The 22294-nt window shown below is 45.2% G+C and overlaps 2 protein-coding genes across 2 annotated transcripts; both read left to right on the top strand.

Moving 5' to 3' along the window:
- The first annotated feature begins 1612 nt into the window (after positions 1–1612).
- Positions 1613–5187, top strand: LOC142477238 (uncharacterized). The gene is made up of 6 exons (XM_075582234.1): positions 1613–1688; positions 1960–2099; positions 2582–2665; positions 3044–3193; positions 3280–3363; positions 5071–5187. The coding sequence occupies exons 1-6, from the start codon at positions 1613–1615 to the stop codon at positions 5185–5187; spliced, it is 651 nt and encodes a 216-aa protein (XP_075438349.1).
- Positions 5188–7044: 1857 nt separating this feature from the next.
- On the top strand, positions 7045–14668 carry LOC142477237 (uncharacterized). Its single transcript, XM_075582232.1, has 7 exons — positions 7045–7182; positions 8647–8701; positions 11394–11533; positions 12020–12103; positions 12530–12679; positions 12766–12849; positions 14573–14668. Exons 1-7 carry the CDS (start codon positions 7045–7047, stop codon positions 14666–14668), a joined length of 747 nt encoding a protein of 248 aa, XP_075438347.1.
- Positions 14669–22294: the final 7626 nt, after the last annotated feature.

Raw genomic sequence — 22294 nt, 5'->3', positions numbered from 1 at the left:
ACTCTTCTCAGTGTTCATCAATGATCTTCCCACAGCATGTAAGGAAGCTTCAATACACATGTATGCAGATGACACAATCCTATCTGCACACAGCCATAGCCTCTCCGACCTTGAACACATACTTCAGTCTGACTTTTTGAGACTCGAAAACTGGATTTCCCAAAACAAACTGTTTTTAAACAATGACAAGACTGTAACAATGGTATTTGGGACCAAGACTACATTTTTAAAGCTTCCAGTGACATTCGGGATGCACATTGATACCCTGACATCCAAAACCTATGCCAAACTAGGTGTACTTTACAGGAACAAATCCTCCCTAAATCTGCTGGTTAGAAAGTGTATTGCACAGCAGATGCTAATGCCAATTATCGGCTATGGAGACATAGTATACGGCTCGGCACCCCAAACCCACCTTAGCAAACTTGACACCCTCTACAATTCAATATGCCGTTTTGTTCTCCAATGCAACTACAACACACATCACTGCGAAATGCTCAAAGAACTAGATTGGTCATCACTTGAGTCTAGGCGCAACGTTCATATTTCCTGTCTTGCCTTCAAATACTTTCTGGGCAAGCTACCCGCCTATCTGAACAAGCTCCTCATCCCTACCACATGCAGCACTTATTATCTGAGATCTGACTCCAAAATACTGTTTATGGTCCCAAAGCTCAACAAAGTATCTGGCCGCTCCTCCTCTTAATGTGCACCACAAAACTGGAACAACCTACCGGAAACTCTCACATCCACCACCAGTTTAAGTTCTTTCAAATCTAAGGCTGTCTCACATTTTAATCTGGTCTGTAACAGCTATATACACCTATAATATATATTATCTTTATCTGTGCATGCAATGTATTGTATATAATGTATACCTTGTTCACTTATGTAACTGAATTTGTAACCATGTATTATTTGTCTTAACTCTGTGCCCAGGACATGCTTGAAAATGAGAGGTAACTCTCAATGTATTACTTCCTGGTAACACATTTTATAAATATATTCTGGGAGAGGAGAGAACAGGCACCTGTGGAGTGAGATACCTTCTGTTATCTACTCACTGCGTCCAGCATTAGCAGGTCACACTGAAGTGGGATTTTCCTCCATCTTCATTACAGCCATGTATGGAATTACAGTACCCACCATGAAAAATCTAATCCTTTTTAAAACAAATGAATAATACTCTATGTAATGGGAACATTTATTGATAAAAAGCTGCACAGGGTGACAGTGCACATGTATAGATCACTGGTCAGATCTCATCTAGAGCGCTGTGTTCAGCTTTGGAAGCCACATCTCCAGAAAGACATATACAAACACATCCATCAAATGGGTGTGTGTGTTTTATATCAAAAGACTAAAGACTAAAGGACCTCAAAGTGACAGCCTGAGACACAAGGGAGAGGGGGATATGTGAGAAATAAAAGTAATATTGTAGTAGAAAAAGTCCTGAAGCCTTCAGAGGTTTCATCATTAGACAAGTTTCAATTTCAGGATATAAATATTTCCCATGAAGAAAGAAACATTAAAATATTTCTCCCAAACCCAATTTTCTAATTGTAATTTTAATATAACAGACAAAAAAAATGAACAATTAACATAGGGCGACATGAAAACAAAACTAAGAATAAGATTGAGGAAATCCCACTTTCAGAAGTTTGGTAGATTTAGGAATGATGAAGATGGTAAAGATATGAAAACAAAACTAAACAAAAAGCTTGAGAGAATTTCACACGTTGATCAGATCAGGATTTTCACTTTTTAAACATCCAGAATCCCTCTCAGAATATAAGTATTAACCTGGGAAGATGAAGATCAGAACAGAACAAGGACACAACAGAACAAGCACAAGGTCCAACACACAAAGGTAAGAGTCCCCTGTCCAACTCTACAAGAAGACTTCCTTCCCAATGTGTGTTCTGTTATCTCATGATGGGCTCTTGTTTTCCATCTTAGTGACAATGTCTCACGAGGTTTCATGGAGAGTTTTCCTCTTGCTGAGTCTGAGCTCTTTCTCCTATTCCCAAAACTGCAAGTGGCTTCAGCCCCATCAAGAGCGTCTGAACCAGCGGATCCTCCAGAACTTTAATCTAATGGTGAGTTTCTGGGGCTATTCCCAACTTCCTCCCAACTCTACTTGTTATACAGAGAGATGTTACTCTGGGATGTGTTTCAGGGTAAAAGTACTATTATAAGAGGCCCATTTATTTCTAATTATTGAAGTAACTAATGGCAATATCTTGTTTTTAACAAAACTTTTACATTCCAAAAATAATTTATATTAAACAGTCAGAATGTTTCTTTTAGATCGCACAGATTTGGTGATCCGAAGTGAAAACCCACCTCCATATAACAGAGAGGAACATGTTAGACATTGCAATACAGATGTTTTTTCCACCATAAGATCACATAGAAAAATAGATTAGAAATGTGCTTTTAATACCCCAAAATGCAATGAAGTTTAATATATTCAGATTTGGGGTCGATTGCGCTTTACCAAACTTAGCACATTTCCTGAACCTCTCAATCACCTCATTAATTACATATTTATCCCCAATTTCGTGTATCTGTTTTTCAGAGCCCAGTTGAGGAGTTTCCTCTCGCCTGTATACTGAACACCACGTTCCCTTCTAATATAGACGCTCTCTACAGCATCTCACAGGTATAATGAGCGCCATCACCTCCTCTGTAGCCTATAAATGACAGGGCACATGTGATACAGTTAGTATGTGCTGCGTGTTTAGCATGTTACACATTTTATCAGGGCAGACTGTGCCATGTTCCAGGTAAATAACACACGTTTATAAGGAGCAGCTGTGTCCTCCTCTCTACCTTCGACCCACACACACAGACACAGATACACACACACACACACACAGACACACACACACACACACACACACACACACACACACACACACACACACACACACACACACACACACACACACACACACACACACTACAATCTGCACTGAGCTCACAAAGTGATGAACCCAGCACTCAGCTCTCCGAGGCGCTAACACATTGGGCCTTTCAGGTGGGAGCTGCAGCGCTCGCTGTGCGTGAGGTCACCAACCAAACTAACTGGTTCTACATCAAACACCATGAGAGTCTCCGGTGCCAGCAGCAGGCCTGGGAGAGGCTGCAGGCGCTGCTCCATTACCAGGGGAACCAGCTGGCTGAGTGTGTAAGTACAGCATGAAGTGTGGGACCCGTACCCCTCTCCTGACTTTATAGGGGGGCTATTAATAAGGACGTCCTATATCTTTCCAGATCCCCGAGGGAGCAGAAAACCATCTCCATAAAGAAGCCGCATCCAAATACTTCCACACGCTGGAGGAGATTGTGCAAGAGCAGGTAACGCGTTACACCTGTACAGAGGAGTAACCCCCATCTCTCACGTTAAACATGTCCTCCTCATCACGTGAGAACGTCACATGTCACATGTTCTGCGTGGAACTGGCCACGTACAGAGAGTTTTATGGTGTAAGATACAACAATGTGAGACCCAGGAGAAGACTCGCACACTGCAGGGATAAAACAATCACTGGGAGAAGGGAATCCCTGCCCCGAAGAGCTTACAATCTAAACAACTGGGAACCTCCAGGCACTAAATCCTCACCCCCATTACAACGAGCAGCATAACGTGATCAAGGTACGTCCCTAATCTCCCAGTTACCCAGTAACTGAGATCAGGAGGTGACACAGGCTGAGTGCCGAGCACAGGATCAGTAGCAGCTGTGTCTCTCCCTCTGCACCTTCCTCACACTCTCACTACTCCTACATAGTTACATAGTTACACAGTTACATACTGTAGTAGATGAGGTTTAAAAAAGACGTACATCCGTTAAGTTCAACCTATGCTAAATTGAGACAGCAGATACTTTATCCTATACAGTGTATCTATACTTACTTATTGATCCAGAGGAAGGCAAACAAAAAAACCAAGTGTCATATCATCCAATGATATCTCATAAGGGGATAAATTAATTCCTTCCCGACTCCAAGAATTGGCAATTGGATTACTCCCTGGATCAACATCCTTCCCATGTTTACATATTTGGTATATCCCTGTATACCTTTCCCATCTAAAAAGATGTCCATCGTTTTTTTGAACAACTCTATTGTATCTGCCATCACAGTCTCCATTGGTAATGAATCCCGCACTGAAACTGCCCTTACTGTAAAGAACCCTTTCCTTTCTTGCTGGTGAAATCTCCTTTCCTCCAACCTTAAGGGATGGCCCCGAGTCCTTTGTACTGCCCGTGGGATTAATAGTTCTTTTGAAAGCTCCTTGTACTGTCCCCGAATATATTTGTATATAGTTATCATATCCCCTATTAGGAGCCTCTTTTCTAATGTAAGTAATATGTCATTTAGCTAGCCTCTCTTCATAAGTTAGATTGTCCATCCCCTTTATTAATTTGGTGGCTCTTCTCTGCACTGTCTCTAGTTCCATAATGTCTTTTCTTAGGATTGGTGCCCAAAATTATACTTCATATTCAAGGTGTGGTCTTACTAATGCTTTGTAAAGGGGCATAATTATGCTTCCTTCCTTCCATACATTGCCAGTTTAATGCAAGATAAGATCTTGTTTGCCTTTGCAGCTACTGCATGACTTTGGGCACTATTGCTAAGCCTGCTGTCTACAAGCGCTCCTAAATCCTTCTCCATCAAGGATTCCAACAATTTATCCCCATTTAATTTGTATGTCACCTGTTTATTCTTCCTTCCCAAATGCATAAGTTTACATTTATCTGTATTAAACCTCATTTGCCATTTACCTGCCCAAGTTTCCAGTCTCTCCAAGTCCTTCTGGAGAGACATTACATCCTGCTCTGATTCTACTACTTTACACAATTTAGTATCTTCAGCAAAGATGGAGACTTTGCTCTCGATCCCAACCTCAAGGTCATTAATAAACAAGTTAAAAAGCAGGGGTCCCAGTACTGATCCCTGAGGTTCTCCCTTCACGGCTTTAGCCCAACCTGAAAAAGTTCCATTTATGACACTCTGCACTGTACTTTATTTTAATCCTGTCTTCTCCACCATTGTATTTTGAAGGATAACAACGTGTGCGCTCGGAATATCATCAGGATGGAAGTGGGGAGGAATTTACGACTGGCTGCTCAACTCTCCTCTCGCATGGGAAGGGGAAAAGAGAAGGATAATTATCTGTAATGAAGACATTTATACCTGCTTATTTACTGTATGATAATAACTTCTATATTTATACATTATTTATATCTATTTATATCTATTTATATAAATATATTTATATCATTATTTATTAAACAGCTGTATCAGCATTTATATTTATTCTATTTATATTTTTAATAAATGCAATTGGTAATATAAAACATTATCTGTGTTTGTTTGATGTGCTTTAGATAATCAGAATAACACATAATCCTGTCAGTTAATGAACTTTAAATCACTAAAAGAAAATAAAAAGTCCTGTAAATCCCAACAATGTGTAAATTGCCATTTTTTATAATGGGATTAAATGTATTTGGTCCTGATTTTGTATTGGTTAATTACTGAGAAGATGAGGTATTATTTCCATAATAAGTGACGTGTATAAAACTCTGATGTGATAATGGAACTTCTAACATACAAACACTAGGGGATATTCTAGTAACTGCGGGTTTGTCCGTGTAAAATCGCACAGTTTGACATGGTCATAAAAAGCGGATTAACGCTAACCACAAATCCGTATTTGTGTAACAGTGATCATAACATGATCTCATTTGGAATAAATAATCAAAAAACAGATTACTGGGAGACTTCCGGTGACGTCGAGGAGCATGGTCGGGTAGAAGAGGAGCTCCTGAAACCCTCGCAAATAACCCGCCAGAACGAGCACTTTCCACCAACAAAAATCGCCCCAAAACTCACCTGAATCCCCCCCAAATAAGAGCAGGCAATGCCTACCAGACCAAAAGGGAACCAGGGCCAGGGGGTAACTAAGTATTTCCCCCCCCCCCGCATCGACTGCTGGAGCCTAACGGAGACTCCCAAGATGGCGCCGAGGAAGCAAAACACGCGCTGCACACAGAGGCAGCAGCCGACCCAGACATCCAAGAATTACAAGAACCCGGCCTAAACAAACAATACTTTGAGTCCCTTTTTTGCAAAATGAGAAGGGAATTTCAAGAGTACCTAAACACAGCCCTAGAAGGCCTAAGAACAGACATAAATGGTCTCACAAAGCGCGAAGAGGTCCTGGAGCGCAAAATAGGGGATGTGATCGGATCACAAAACTCAACGGAGGATGAAGTGATCAAACTAGGCAGAGAGGTCAACGAACTAAGGGATGCATTAGAAGACCAAGAAAATAGAGACCGAAGACAAAACTTACGTTTAAGGATTATACCAGAAGCGGTCTCCTCTGACGCCCTCCAGGCCTACCTGCATAAATTATTCCTGTCCCTGGTCCCGGAGCTGTCTGACCACGATCTCCATATGGATCCTGCACACCGAGCATTGGGCCCCAGATATTCAGACCCTATCTGTCACTGAGACGTAGTGGTTAAACTGCACATGTACTCGGCCAAAGAGAAAATAATGACCGCAAGCAGGAGAGCGGGAGACCTCCAAATAGAACACCAGATGATCCAGATCTTCAGCGACCTCTCGAGGGCCACCATTGGGAAAAGGAGAGAGATGAAGCCCTCACCAACATCCTTAAAGAGCGTGGCGTCACCTACCGCTGGGGTTTCCCCTTCAAATTGATCGTCCTGAGAAATGGCCGCCATCACACCATTTCCATGCCAGAAGACTCCCCCTCATTTCTGAAAGTGCTGGGGCTGAGCCCCCCGCAGGATCGCAGGCCGACCATCAAAGCCGGAGCAACCCCCGAAGAAGCAGAAGCTCCCGAGCCTCGGAGCGCCTGGCCAACCAGAGGCTCTCCTGAGCAGCCGCACTAATCTGCTACCAGCCAAGATTCCAGTCTGCTTGACGCCTCTCTGAAGCGAGCTCCGAGGTCACACTCGCCGCTCGTCCCCCCAAGATGACTCCCCCCGCAGCATCCAGATGATGTCCTCCGGCCCTGGACGGAAGAATGGCACAACGGAGAACCTGGTTCCTGAATTCTTCCCTCCGACTGATCCAGCAGCAGAACAACTCCCGAGCACCCCCAACGAAGAGCCCAAGTCCTGGAACCCTGCTCGAGAAGTTCGTCCATCAGCAAATAACCCCCCCCCCCCACAACAATCCCCTCCACCCCCTCCCTCCAGGCCCACCCGGTTCCCCCCCCCCTATCTCCCCGGTCTGTACCCCCCATGCACCTCACGCTCCCCTTCACTTCCCCACCCCTCCCCTCTTGCCCACCTGCACAAACCCACTCAGCTAATGGTCCCGCCACCATCCCCCTAACACTTACCTTCCTCCCTGATGGGGGCCCCTCTCTCGCCCAGTCCAGGCATCTCGCGGACCTCTTCTCTTCCTGGAGACCTGCGAGCCCCGTGACAGAAGCGGGCGCGTCAATGCCCAGCACCGGGTTGCCGTCTCATCGGCTGACCCCCTCCCCCCCCCCCCCCAGAGCCGCCCTCGGTCCGCTTGACGGGGACAGGAACTGGCACCGGGACCCTCGTTGTTGGACTACCCTGCCCAGAAACGCTGAGGGAGGCCTCCTCGTCCTCCCCTCCTCATGGTCTCCGAATTTCTGAATCGCCAGATAAGCACTGCCCTTACGCAAGCAGGGAGTGCAAGGTCGTATGAGTTTACTTCTCCAATCCCCTCCTAAGGCAATGTTATATGTCTTCTTGGTGGTCTAGCACGACCTTCCCTGAGCTATTGCCCTAGTAGCACCCACTCCGTTAGCAACACCCCTCCTCTCCCTCACTAGCCCCCCCTCCTCTCCCCTCACTAGCCCCCCCTCCTCTCCCCTCACTAGCCCCCCTCCCCCGCCCCCCTTCTCCCCACCTCCTCCCCCCTCCTCCCCCGGCACCCTGCCCCTTTTCTCCCCCCCTCCTCTCTGCCCAATCCCCCCCCCTAACCCCCCCCTCCCCTCACTAGCCCCCCTCCCCCGCCCCCCTTCTCCCCACCTCCTCCCCCCTCCTCCCCCGGCACCCTGCCCCTTTTCTCCCCCCCTCCTCTCCGCCCAATCCTCCCCCCCTCCCCCCCCTCCCCCACCTCTTTATCCCCCCTTTTCCCCGCTCCCTCCCCCACATTCCTCATCCTGCGCTCCCCCCTCTCCTCCCTCCCTCCACCCTTTCCCCCAACCCCCCTCCTGCCCTTTAGACCCCCAAACTTAGATCTGAGCAATAAGCTAATCCCTCCAATGCCTAGAACGCCACTCGATGATATCTCTCTCAGTGATCATATTGTTAAACCAAGGTCGAGCTGCTAGCCACCTGAGCCACAGAAATGTCTGTCTGCCACACAATGTAAATAGAGCTCGGAAATGCTATTATACTGTATTCGAATAATGCACCTAAAATCTCATTGTACTCCCCCCATCCCCTACCCCATCCCCCTCCTCCCTCCTCCTCCCACTCCACTCCCCCACCTCATCTCCTCCCCCCCCACATCTCCTCCCCTCCCCCCCATCTCCCCCCTCCACTCCCCCCCATTCCCCTCTCCCCCTTAATAATTAAGAAGGATGTACGAACTCAAGGTCTTTACCTCTTGCTCAAGATAAACCTTTCAGAACTGATCACAACAACTGTAGACAAAAGGTTTGAATGCTATGGTAACACTGTACTGAAACAATACAAATAAAGGATCTCAACCCCCCCCCCCACACACACCCATGGTCTCCCCCACCTGACCCACCCTTTCCCTCCTCCCCCTCCTCCCCCTCCCCACTCCTCCCCCTCCCCCTTCCTCCTCCCCCCTTCCTCCTCCTCCCCCCAGGGTCTCACACACAGCACAAACTTCTAAATGGCTTATCTGGAAATGTTGTAAAAGTTGTAAAGTTATATAATCTGCGATTCCCCCAAAAGTGGTTTCTGTTCACTCTCTCTTAGAGGGTTTTCAGCCCTCTTTTCTGAGCCAATCCATGTTCTGTGTCCGGGAAGGCTCTCTAGGGGTGTTTAACCCCCCTACCTTTCTCGCCCTCGTGATTAAGGTTATTTCTCTAGGGCTTTGTAAAAGCCCAAATGTTTCTCTCTTCCCTAATGTACTACTTTTTCAAATCTATGATTAATTTCACAAGAATTTTGGCCATTTTATGCTTAACAAAATATTTTGCAAACAAGCAAAATGATAAAAAAAAGAACTAAAACTGTTGCGACAAGATTTTAGAAAGTTTGCGCATCTTTGTGCTTTTTACCAACTGCCACAAAATGTCCTGCTTTTTAAAGCAGCACTGCTTGTCACTTACATTTCAAGTGTGATTTTACCACAAAACTGTCTTTTCTATTTGCATACTGTTGATCTTTCCAAATGATTTCACATCTAGTCTTCACATCCTATATCCTCATCACTCGATATTTGGTATCATCTTCTTTTTAACTTTTGATTCATTTTTAGTTTCAAAGCCTCCCTTTTTCAGAGATTACAGAGTTATATAGTTCTTGCTGATATTTTTTAACTATGTGTACAATATATATATAATCAAAAAATAAATAGATGAGACCATTCTGTGGCTAACGAAATGCTTTTATTTGTGCGAGCTTTCGAGATACACTGATCTCTTCTTCCGGCGATGTTACAATGAATGAAGCAAACAAAAGCTATACTATAAACAGTATATATATATATATATATATGCAAATACAGCTGTATGCTCATCTGCATGTCTTAGGCAGGTCTGCAACCCCGCCTTTCCCCATTATCACCCAGCATACAGCACGTCCACTGCAGCAAGGGATTCTGGGAAATGACATGCAAATGAGCACACAGTGTCACTTTTTGCCTCAAAAACCATTTTTAACATGGTTCCCTATAGGCTTAAGCTTGCTGCATGGTCACAGCTTTGAGCACAGCCAGGGTTAAGGTGCATACCCAGAAAACCACCCACAGACAGCTGTTTCGACCTTGATGGGTCTCATCAGTGTGGGGTTGATTTTAACTGGATATGCATAAGAGGCTATGGGATAGACTATACCCATACCTGTATGTAATTGTTATATAAATATAACAAATAAAAAAGATTGATTTAAAAAAAAAAACAGATTACTTGGGTTCAACAAAGACTTTAAACTTTAGAAAGGCAGATTTTAATAAACTGAGGTCTAATCTAGTAATGCATTGGGATGATGTTTTTGCAGGGAAGATAAATGGGCAGTCTTTAAAACATTGTTAGAAAAGTACACTTACAGTATCAGTGTATACCCTTGTGTAATAAGTATAAAATAAATAAGTCCAAACCAATGTGGCTAAATAAACAGCTTGGGGAGGAAATGGACAAGAAGAGGAAGGCGTTGAGATTCTTTAAGTCAGAAGGGACGGAGACATCGTATCAGAATTATAAGGAATGTAACAAAAATTGCAAAAGTGCAATCCAATTAGCAAAAATGGATAATGGAAAAAGGATTGCAATAGAAAGTAAGGTCAATCCTAAAAAGTTCTTTAAGTACCTTAATAACAAAACAATGAGAAAAGAAAATATAGGACCCTTTCAGTGTGAGATGGGTAGGCAGATTATTTGAGATAAGGAAAAAGCTGAGGTATTGTATTAAACAAATTCTTTGCCTCTATGTTTACCATGGAAGAATCAAGTTCAATAGTAGTGCCGCAGGAGGAAGCCACAACCTCCATATTAATGAACAATTGGTTAACTGAGGAAGAAGCTCATAGGCGGCTTGAAAAATTAAAGTAAATAAGGCACCTGATTAAATTTTTTCTCTCCTCCTTCAGAGCAAAAACTATTTCTCGGCAAAACCCCATAAATCAGACTCAGGATGGAGTTAGCATCACCTCAGGTTATTTTATCTTAAAAACCAGTAAACCATCATTAGACAAGTTTCAATTTCATGATATAAATATTTTCCATGAGAAAGAAATATTAAAATATTTCTCCCAAACCCAATTTTCTAATTGTAATTTTAATATAAAAGACAAAGAACAATGAACAATTAACATAGGGCAACATGAAAACAAAACTAAGAATAAGATTGAGGAAATCCCACTTTCAGAAGTTTGGTAGATTTAGGAATGATGAAGATGGCAAAGATATGAAAACGAAATTCAAAAAAAAGCTTGAGAAACTTTCACACGTTAATCAGATCAGGATTTTCACTTTTTAAACATCCAGAATCCCTCTCAGAATATAAGTATTAACCTGGGAAGATGAAGATCAGAACAGAACAAGGACACAACAGAACCAGCACAAGGTCCAACACACACAGGTAAGAGTCTCCTGTCCAACTCTACAAGAAGACTTCCTTCCCCAATGTGTGTTCTGTAATCTCATGATGGGCTCTTGTTTTCCATCTCAGTGACAATGTCTCACGAGGTTTCATGGAGAGTTTTCCTCTTGCTGAGTCTGAGCTCTTTCTCCTATTCCCAAAACTGCAAGTGGCTTCAGCCCCATCAAGAGCGTCTGAACCAGCTGATCCTCCAGAACTTTAATCTAATGGTGAGATTCTGGGACTATCCATATCTTCCTTCCCCCTCTACGTGTTATACAGAGAGATGCTACTCTGGGATGTGTTTCAGGGTAAAAGTACTATTATAAGAGGCCCATTAATTTCTAATTATTGAAGTAACTAATGGCAATAACTTGTTTGTTTTTTAGAAAACGTTTACATTCCAAAAATAATTTATATTTAACAGTCAGAAAGTTTCATTTTGATAGCACAGATCTGGTGATCTGGAGTGAAAACCCACCTCCATATAACAGAGAGGAACATGTTAGACATTGCAATACAGATGTTATTTCCACCATAAGATCACACAGAAAAATATATTAGAAATGAGCTTTTATTACACCAAAATTTAATGAAGTTTAATATATTGAAATTTGGGTTCTATTGCTCTTTACCAAACTTAGCACATTTCCTGAACCTCTCAATCACCTCATTAATTACATATTTATCCCCAATTTCGTGTATCTGTTTTTCAGAGCCCAGTTGAGGAGTTTCCTCTCGCTTGTATACTGAACACCACGTTCCCTCCTAATATCGACGCTCTCTACAGCATCTCACAGGTATAATGAGCGCCATCACCTCCTCTGTAGCCTATAAATGACAGGGCACATGTGATGCAGTTAGTATGTGCTGCGTGTTTAGCATGTTACACATTCTGTCAGGGCAGACTGTGCCATATTACAGGTAAATAACACACATAAGGAGCAGCTGTGTTCTCTTCTCTACCTTCGACACACACACACACACACACACACACACACACACACACACACACACACACACACACACACACACACACACACACACACACACACACACACACACACACACAGACACAGACACAGACACACACACACAGACACACACAGACACACACACAGACACACACACACACACACACACACACACTAGAATCTGCACTGAGCTCACAAAGTGATGAACCCAGCACTCAGCTCTCCGAGGCGCTAACACATTGGGCCTTTCAGGTGGGAGCTGCAGCGCTCGCTGTGCGTGAGGTCACCAACCAAACTAACTGGTTCTACATCAAACACCATGAGAGTCTCCGGTGCCGGCAGCAGGCCTGGGAGAGGCTGCAGGCGCTGCTCCATTACCAGGGGAACCAGCTGGCTGAGTGTGTAAGTACAGCATGAAATGTGGGACCCGTACCCCTCTCCTGACTTTATAGGGGGGCTATTAATAAGGACGTCCTATATCTTTCCAGATCCCTGAGGGAGCAGAAAACCATCTCCAAAAAGAAGCCGCATCCAAATACTTCCACACGCTGGAGGAGATTGTGCAAGAGCAGGTAACGCGTACACCTGTACAGAGGAGTAACCCCCATCTCTCACGTTAAACATGTCCTCCTCATCACGTGAGCACGTCACATGTTACATGATCAGCGTGGCGCTGGCCACGTACAGAGAGTTTTATGGTGTAAGATACAACAATGTGAGACCCAGGAGAAGACTCGCACACTGCAGGGATAAAACAATCACTGGGAGAAGGGAATCCCTGCCCCGAAGAGCTTACAATCTAAAGACACTGGGAGACCTCCAGGCACTAAATCCTCACCCCCCTTTACAACTAGCAGCAAATCGTGATCAAGATACATCCCTAATCTCCCAGTTACCCAGTAACTGAGATCAGGAGGTGACACAGGCTGAGTGCCGAGCACAGGATCAGTAGCACAGGATCAGTAGCAGCTGTGTCTCTCCCTCTGCACCTTCCTCACACTCTCACTACTCCTACATAGTTACATAGTTACACAGTTACATACTGTAGTAGATGAGGTTTAAAAAAGACATACATCCGTCAAGTTCAACCTATGCTAAATTGAGACAGCAGATACTTTATCCTATACAGTGTATCTATACTTACTTATTGATCCAGAGGAAGGCAAACAAAAAAACCCAGTGTAATATATAGTCCAATGGTATCTCATAAGTGGAAAAATAAATTCCTTCCCGACTCCAAGAATTGGCAATCGGATTAATCCCTGGATTAATATTCTTCCCATGTATACTTATTTGGGATATCCCAGTATACCTTTCCTTTCTAAAAAGATGTCCAACCTTTTTTTGAACAAATCTATTATATCTGCCATCACAGTCTCCATGGGTAATGAATTCCACATTTTAACTGCCCTTACTTTTAAGAACCCTTTCCTTTGTTGCTGATGAAATCTCCTTTCCTCCAACCTTAAGGGATGGCCCCGTGTCCTTTGTACTGCCCTTGGGATGAATTGTTCTTTTGAAAGCTCCTTGTACTGTCCCCGAATATATTTGTATATAGTTATCATATCCCCTCTTAGACGCCTCTTTTCTAATGTAAATAAATCTAATTTAGCTAGTATCTCCTCATAAGCTAGATTGTCCACCCCCTTTATTAATTTGGTGGCTCTTCTCTGCACTCTCTCTAGTTCTTAACGTCTTTTCTTAGGATTGGTGCCCAAAATTGTACTCCATATTCAAGGTGTGGTCTTACTAATGCTTTGTAAAGGGGCATAATTATGCTTCCTTCCTTCCATACATTGCCAGTTTAATGCAAGATAAGATCTTGTTTGCCTTTGCAGCTACTGCATGACTTTGGGCACTATTGCAAAGCCTGCTGTCTACAAGCACTCCTAAATCCTTCTCCATCAAGGATTCCCCCAACATATCCCCATTTAATTTGAATGTCGCCTGTTTATTCTTGCTTCCCAAATGCATAAGCTTACATTTATCTGTATTAAACCTCATTTGCGATTTACCTGCCCACGTTTCCAGTCTCTCCAAGTCCTTCTGGAGAGAAATTACATCCTGCTCTGATTCTACTACCTTACACAATTTAGTATCATCAGCAAAAATGGAGACTTTGCTCTCGATCCCAACCTCAAGGTCATTAATAAAAAAGTTAAAAAGCAGGGGTCCCAGTACCGATCTTTGAGGTTCTCCATTCACGGCTTTAGCCCAACCTGAAAAAGTTCATTTTATGACATTCTGCACTGTACTTTATTTTAATCCTGTCTTCTCCACCATTATATTTTGAAGGATAACAACGTGTGCGCTCGGAATATCATCCGGATGGAAGTGGGGAGGAATTTACGACTGGCGGCTCAACTCTCCTCTCGCATGGGAAGGGGTTAAAGAGAAGGATAATTATCTGTAATGAAGACATTTATACCTGCTTATTTACTGTATGATAATAACCTATATTTATACATTATTTATATCTATTTATATAAATATATTTATATCATTATTTATTAAACCGCTGTATCAGAATTTATATTTATTCTATATATGTTTTTAATAAATGCAATTGGTAATATAAAACATTATCTGTGTTTATTTGATGTGCTTTAGATAATCAGAATAACACATAATCCTGTCAGTAAATGAACTTTAAATCACTAAAAGAAAATAAAAAGTCCTGTAAATCCCAGCAATGTGTAAATCTCGATTTTGTATTGGTTAATTACTGAGAAGATGAGGTATTATTTCCTTAATAAGTGACGTGTGTAAAACTCCGATGGGATAAGGGAACTTCTAACATACAAACACTAGGGGGATATTCTAGTAACTGCGGGTTTGTCTGTGTAAAATCGCACAGTTTGACATTGTCATAAAAAGCGGATTAACACTAACCACAAATCCGTATTTGGGTAACAGTGATCATAACATGGTCTCATTTGGAATAAATGATCAAAAAACAGATTACTGGGAGACTTCCTGTGACGTCGAGGAGCATGGTCGGGTAGAAGAGGAGATCCTGAAACCCTCGCAAATAACTCGCCAGAACGAGCGCTTTCCACCAACAAAAATATCCCCAAAACTCACCTGAATCCCCCCAATAAGAGCAGGCAATGCCTACCAGACCAAAAGGGAACCAGGGCCAGGGGGTAACTAAGTATTTTGCCCCCCCGCATCGACTGCTGGAGCCGAACGGAGACTCCCAAGATGGCGCCGAGGAAGCAACACACGCGCTGCACACTGAGGCAGCAGCCGACCCAGACATGCAAGAATTACAAGAACCTGGCCTAAACAAACAATACTTTGAGTCCCTTTTTTGCAAAATGAGAAGGGAATTCAAGAGTACCTAAACACAGCCCTAGAAGGCCTAAGAACAGACATAAATGGTCTCACAAAGCGCACAGAGGTCCTGGAGCGCAAAATAGGGGATGTGATCGGATCACAAAACTCAACGGAGGATGAAGTGATTAAACTAGGCAGAGAGGTCAATGAACTAAGGCTGAGGCCCCGGTCACGGCGCTCTAATGCGCGCCCGCGCTTTTGGCTGCGCGTTCCGGCGATTCCCCGGTCTGCAGCTCACTGCAGGAGCAGAGACCAGGGGGGGCGTGCCAGAGGAGTGACGGGGGCGCGGCCATGACGTCACCCGGCAGGTTCGCCCTCATTGGCTGAACCGCCGGGGGGCGTGCCTAGCCGCTCGACGCGAGTTCCTGCTCTCAATTCTATTGAGAGCAGGAGTAGCTCTCGCGCGAGCGCTGCGGCCCCCCCTCGCAGCGGGCCTGGCGCCAATGCGGGGAGGGCTCTCGTGAGTGCAGCGTCCGCCACAGCGGACGCTGTAGCAGGCAGCGGGGGCAAGGCCTAAGGGATGCATTAGAAGACCAAGAAAATAGCGACCGAAGACAAACTTACGTTTTAGGAATATACTAGAAGCGGTCTCCTCTGACGCCCTCCAGGCCTACCTGCGTAAATGATTCCTGTCCCTGGTCCCGGAGCTGTCTGACCACGATCTCCATATGGATCCTGCACACCGAGCATTGGGCCCCAGATCTTCAGACCCTATCCGTCACTGAGACGTAGTGGTTAAACTGCACATGTACTCGGCCAAAGAGAAAATAATGACCGCAAGCAGGAGAGCGGGAGACCTCCAAATAGAAGACCAGATGATCCAGATCTTCAGCGACCTCTCGAGGGCCACCATTGGGAAAAGGAGAGAGATGAAGCTCCTCACCAAAATCATTAAAGAGCGTGGCCTCACCTACCGCTGGGGGTTCCCCTTCAAATTGATCGTCCTGAGAAATGGGCGCCATCACACCATTTCCATGCCAGAAGACTCCCCCTCATTTCTGAAAGCGCTGGGGCTGAGCCCCCCGCAGGTTCGCAGGCCGACCCTCAAAGCCGGAGCAACCCCCGAAGAAACAGAAGCTCCCAGAGCCTCAGAGCGCTTTCCAACCAGAGGCTCCCCTGAGCAGGCGCACTAACCTGCTACCAGCCAAGATTCCAGTCTGCACGACGCCTCTCAGAAGCGAGCTCCGTGGTCACCCTCGCCGCTCGTCCCCACAAGATGACCCCCCCCGCAGCATCCAGATGATGTCCTCCGGCCCTGGACGGAAGAACGGCACAATGGAGATCCTGGTTCCTGTCTTCTTCCCTCCGACTGATCCGGCAGCAGAACAACTCCCGAGCGCCCCCAATGAAGAGCCCAAGTCCTGGAACCCTGCTCGTAAAGTTCGTCCATCAACAAAGAACCCCCCCCACAACAACCCCCTCCACCCCCCCCCCACCTCCCCGGTCCGCACCCCCCCTGCACCTCACACTCCCCTTCCCTTCCCCACCCCACCCTTCTTGCCCACCTGCACAACCCCACTCAGCTAATGGTCCCGCCACCACCCCCCTAACACTTACCTTCCTCCCTGATGGGGGCCCCTCTCGCCCAGTCCCAGCATCTCGCGGACCTCTTCTCTTCCGGGAGACCTGCGAGCCCCGTGACAGAAGTGGGTTCGTCAATGCCCAGCACCGGGTTGCCGTCTCATCGGCTGACCCCCTCCCCCCCCAGAGCCGCCCTCGTTCCGCTTGACGGGGACAGGAACTGGCACCGGGACCCTCGTTGTTGGACTACCCTGCCCAGAAACGCTGAGGGAGGCCTCCTCGTCCTCCCCTCCTCATGGACTCCGAATTTCTGAATCGCCAGATAAGCACTGCCCTTACGCAAGCAGGGAGTGCAAGGTCGTATGAGTTTACTTCTTCAATCCCCTCCTAAGGGAATGTTATATATCTCCTTGGTGGTCTAGCACGACCTTCCAAGAGCTAATTCCCTAGTAGCACCCACTCCGTTAGCAACCCCCCTCCTCTCCCCTCACAAGCCCCCCCTCCCCCGCCCCCTCTCGCCCCCTTTTCCCCCCTCCTCTCCCGGCACCCTGCCCCTTACTCCGCCCCTCCTCTCCGCCCAATCCTCCCCCCCTAGCCCCCTCCTCCTCCACCTCTTTTTTCCCCCATTTCCCCGCTGCCTCCCCCACGTTCCTCCCCCCGTGCCCCCCCTCTCCCCCATCCCTCCACCCTTTCCTCCAACCCCCCTCCTGCCATCTAGACCCCCAAACTTAGATCTGAGCAATAAGCTAATCCCTCCAATGCCTAGAACGTCACTCGATGATATCTCTCTCAGTGATCATATTGTTAAACCAAGGTCGAGCTGCTAGCCACCTGAGCCACAGAAATGTCTGTCTGCCACACAATGTAAATAGAGCTCGGAAATGCTATTATACTGTATTCGAATAATGCACCTAAAATCTCATTGTACTCCCCCCTTCCTCTACCCCATCCCCCACCTCCCTCCTACTCCCTATCCCCTCCCCCACCTCATCTCCTCCCCTCCCCCTCATCTCCCCCCCTCCACTCCTCCCCATTCCCCTCTCCCCCTTAATAATTAACAAGGATGTACGAACTCAAGGTCTTTACCTCTTGCTCAAGATACTGCACCGACACACTTTATTCGAGCAAATACCCAGTATGTACCTGGCAGATACCTGGAATGCGCCGCTCCTCACCTCTGACAAGCCCCGTTGCGTTTGCCTTCCCAGCCTGGGTTCATGCCTGGCTGACGGGCGGCTGATCTGTTAAATTATAATGATTAGGATTTAATAGGCTGCAATGCTTCGCGTGTCTACCAGATGGCATAAATTCATGAATTGTAATGCAGTATATATATATATACTCTGCAGTATTGCAGCCAGCGGGAATAAAATGCTTCAATCCCTGCCTGGAAAATACCTCATTGCACTCGGGCAGAAAACAGTCACAAACCTCAATACACCCGGGTATACCCGAATTCGTGGGACTAGCCGAGCTCGAATAAAGTGTGTCGCCAGTGTAAACCTTTCAGAACTGATCACAACAACTGTAGACAAAAGGTTTGAATGCTATGGTAACACTGTACTGAAACAATACAAATAAAGGATCTCAACCCCCCCCACACACCCATGGTCTCCCCCACCTGACCCACCCTCCCCCTTCCTCCCCCCTTCCTCCTCCCCCCCCCCTGTGTCTTACACACAGCACAAACGTCTAAATGGCTTATCTGGAAATGTTGTAAAAGTTGTAAAGTTATATAATCTGCGATTCCCCCGAAAGTGGTTTCTGTTCACTTTCTCTTAGAGGGTGTTCAGCCCTCTTTTCTGAGCCAATCCATGTTCTGTGTCCTGAAAGGCTCTCTAGGGGTGTTTTACCCCCCTACCTTTCTCGCCCTCGTGAGTAAGGTTATTTCTCTAGGGCTTTGTAAAAGCTCAAATGTTTCTCTCTTCCCTAATGTACTACCCCACCTCCCCCGTCCCCCCCAGGACACTGTCCCCCCCCCCCTCTGGGTGGGTCTCCACCTCCTCAACAAAAAAAGAAGGTGCGCTGGAATACCCTAATGCTACATTCTGTGTCCAGGCTCTTGTCATGGGAAATCCAAGAGCATCAGAGCCCATGGCTCTGAAAACCCTGCCCAGTATAAAATGTCGTCCATAAAACTAATCTCGCTTAACGTAAAAGATCTCAACTCAGTTAAAAAGAGGAAACTGGTATTGCAGGAACTAAAAAAATCAAAAGGAGACATATTTATTCAAGAAACCCACTTCAACTCCCCCTCACCGCCAAATGCATTCAAAACCCAATTTCTCCAAGCATTTTTTGCATCTTCCCCAAGCAAAAAGGAGTAGCCATCCTAATAAGGAATAATGTCCCTTTCGCCCTCACCAAGTCCCTCTCTGACCCAGAAGGGCGATTCCTGGTGCTCCAGGGCTCCCTCTCGGGTACACCAGTTACTCTCGTTAACGTTTACGCCCCAAACGAGAACCAAATCCCGTTCATAAAACAACTACTTGACTCAACAAGCCCTCTCATCCCTGATTATAGGAGGGGACTTTAACATGGTCACCTCACACAAGCAAGACAAATATGTGAGCCCAACTACTGCCCCCTCCCCCAAACCCCCACCTACGCCATACTCTATCCAATCCCAAAAGAAAGCCAAACAAATTAGGGAAACTATGGAAGAATATTCCCTCATAGACATGTGGAGGGCTCAGCACCAAGGCCAAAGAGACTACACTTTTTTCTCCACCCCTCATCAGTCCTAATCGAGGATCGACTATTTTCTAGGCAACCGAAACATCTTGCAGGCATCCTCCCACTCGAATATAGGCCCAATTACATGGTCCGATCATGCCCCGGTCGAACTCACTCTCTCTCTACCTTTTGTCAAGAATAACCCCTACAAATGGAAGTTGAACGATTCCCTGCTTAATTGCCCCGAAACAGAGACCATAATCAGACAAAAACTCTCAACTTTCTTCCAAATTAATGTGGGCTCTGTTTCAGCTCTAGCCATGCTGTGGGAGGCCCATAAGGCCTCGAATAGAGGAGATCTAATCTCAATCGCCGCCTATAAGAAAAAATAGAAACTCAAGCTTCAAAAAGAGCTCACAGATAAGATCTCCCAATTGGAACACCAGCACAAAACCACAGCATCCAAAAAAATACTGAAACAACACAAACCAGATCGGCTCTTAAAAACACGCAGCTCAAGGGGGTAGAGAGAGCACTGTGATGGACCAAAGAAAAGTTCTACGATAGGGGCAACAAGGCGGATAGGCTTCTGGCCGCAAAACTCAGAGGCATTCGAGTTAAATTCCAGATATCCCAATTCCGCACCAAAAATGGACAAGTATCATATATAGAAAACGAGATAGTGCAGGAGTTTGCAGATTTCTACTCTGAACTGTATAACCTCCACCCCCCAGATCAAGACCCGGTAACTCCCTAAATAATCTCTCAATATCTAGAACAGTGTAGCCTCCCCTCCCTCTCTAGCGAGGAATTAGAAAACCTAAATAAAGAAATATCCCAGGAAGAATTAGCCAGAGCAGTTGGCTCCCTGAAGCTAGCTAAAACACCCGGCCCAGATGGATTCTCCAACGCTTATTACAAAACATATATGCCGACTCTATCCCCCTATCTTCTCGATATGTTTAATTCCTTTCTGTTGGGAGAACCAATCCCCCCTACAATTACTGCAGCAAATCTAGCAATCATCCACAAGGAAGGTAGAGACCCGCTCTTGTGTGGTAATTATAGACCAATCTCCCTATTAAATTCCGATCTCAAAATCTACAGCAAGATATTGGCAAACAGACTCAACCCAATTCTCCCCAGACTCATCAATGTAGACCAAGTTGGTTTTGTGTCAGGTAGACAGGCCTCTGACAACATCCGCAAAATCATTGACCACGTGCATTTCACAGGAATCCAAGCAATGATTCTGAGCCTCGAAGCAGAAAAAGCATTCGACCGAATCAAATGGGCCTTTTTAGACCAAACGATGCTGAGGTTTGGCTTCCATGGCCCCTTCCTAGAGTGGGTTAGAGCCCTCTACCAAAACCCAACAGCGTACGTTAAACTCTCGGGCGGCTACTCCAACCCAATCGCTATCAGAAATGGGACCAGGCAGGGCTGCCCACTCTCCCCACTATTATTCGCCCTTACGATTGAACCCCTAGCAACCAAAATAAGAGAGGAAAATAGCATCAAGGGAATTCAAATCGCTGAAAAAGAATACAAAATATCCCTGTTCGCCGATGATGTGATCCTGACCCTCGCTGACCCCCATACCTCCCTACCTAACCTCCAAAGACTATTAAACCAATTTGGCACAGTCTCGGACTATAAAGTTAACATGGATAAGTCAGAGACCCTCAATATATCCCTCCCAGACCCGATGTGGAAATTGCTACAATCTCACAAGAGAATTTTTCAAATCTATGATTAATTTCACAAGAATTTTGGCCATTTTATGCTTAACAAAATATTTTGCAAACAAGCAAAATGATAAAAAAAGAACTAAAACTGTTGCAACAAGATTTTAGAAAGTTTGCGCATCTTTGTGCTTTTTACCAACTGCCACAAAATGTCCTGCTTTTTAAAGCAGCAAAGCTTGTCACTTACATTTCAAGTGTGATTTTACCACAAAACTGTCTTTTCTATTTGCATACTGTTGATCTTTCCAAATTATTTCACATCTAGTCTTCACGTCCTATATCCTCATCACTCGATATTTGGATACATTTTTTTTTTAACGTTTGATTAATTTTTAGTTTCACAGCCTCCCTTTTTCAGAGATTACAGAGTTATATAGTTCTTGCTGATATTTTTTAACTATGTGTACAATATATATATATATATACTGTATATATATATATATATATATATATATATATATATATATATAATCAAAAAATAAATAGATGATACCGTTCTGTGGCTAACGAAATGCTTTTATTTGTGCGAGCTTTCGAGATACACTGATCTCTTCTTCCGGCGATGTTACAATGAATGAAGCAAGCAAAAGCTATACTATAAACAGTGTCTATTGGAATGTTATCTGTGCTGGTCCTTCCCCCGGTGTGGATGTGTTTTATGGCTGGAGGTGTCAAAAGGTTCCTGAAAGCAAGTGATGAAAAAGTGTGTATGTGTATCAGTGTGAATTAACAT

Source organism: Ascaphus truei, unplaced genomic scaffold (assembly GCF_040206685.1).
Source record: "Ascaphus truei isolate aAscTru1 unplaced genomic scaffold, aAscTru1.hap1 HAP1_SCAFFOLD_206, whole genome shotgun sequence".
Lineage (NCBI taxonomy): Eukaryota > Metazoa > Chordata > Amphibia > Anura > Ascaphidae > Ascaphus > Ascaphus truei.
The sequence above is the reverse complement of the archived record's forward strand: the minus strand, read 5'-3'. Positions and strand labels throughout refer to the sequence as shown.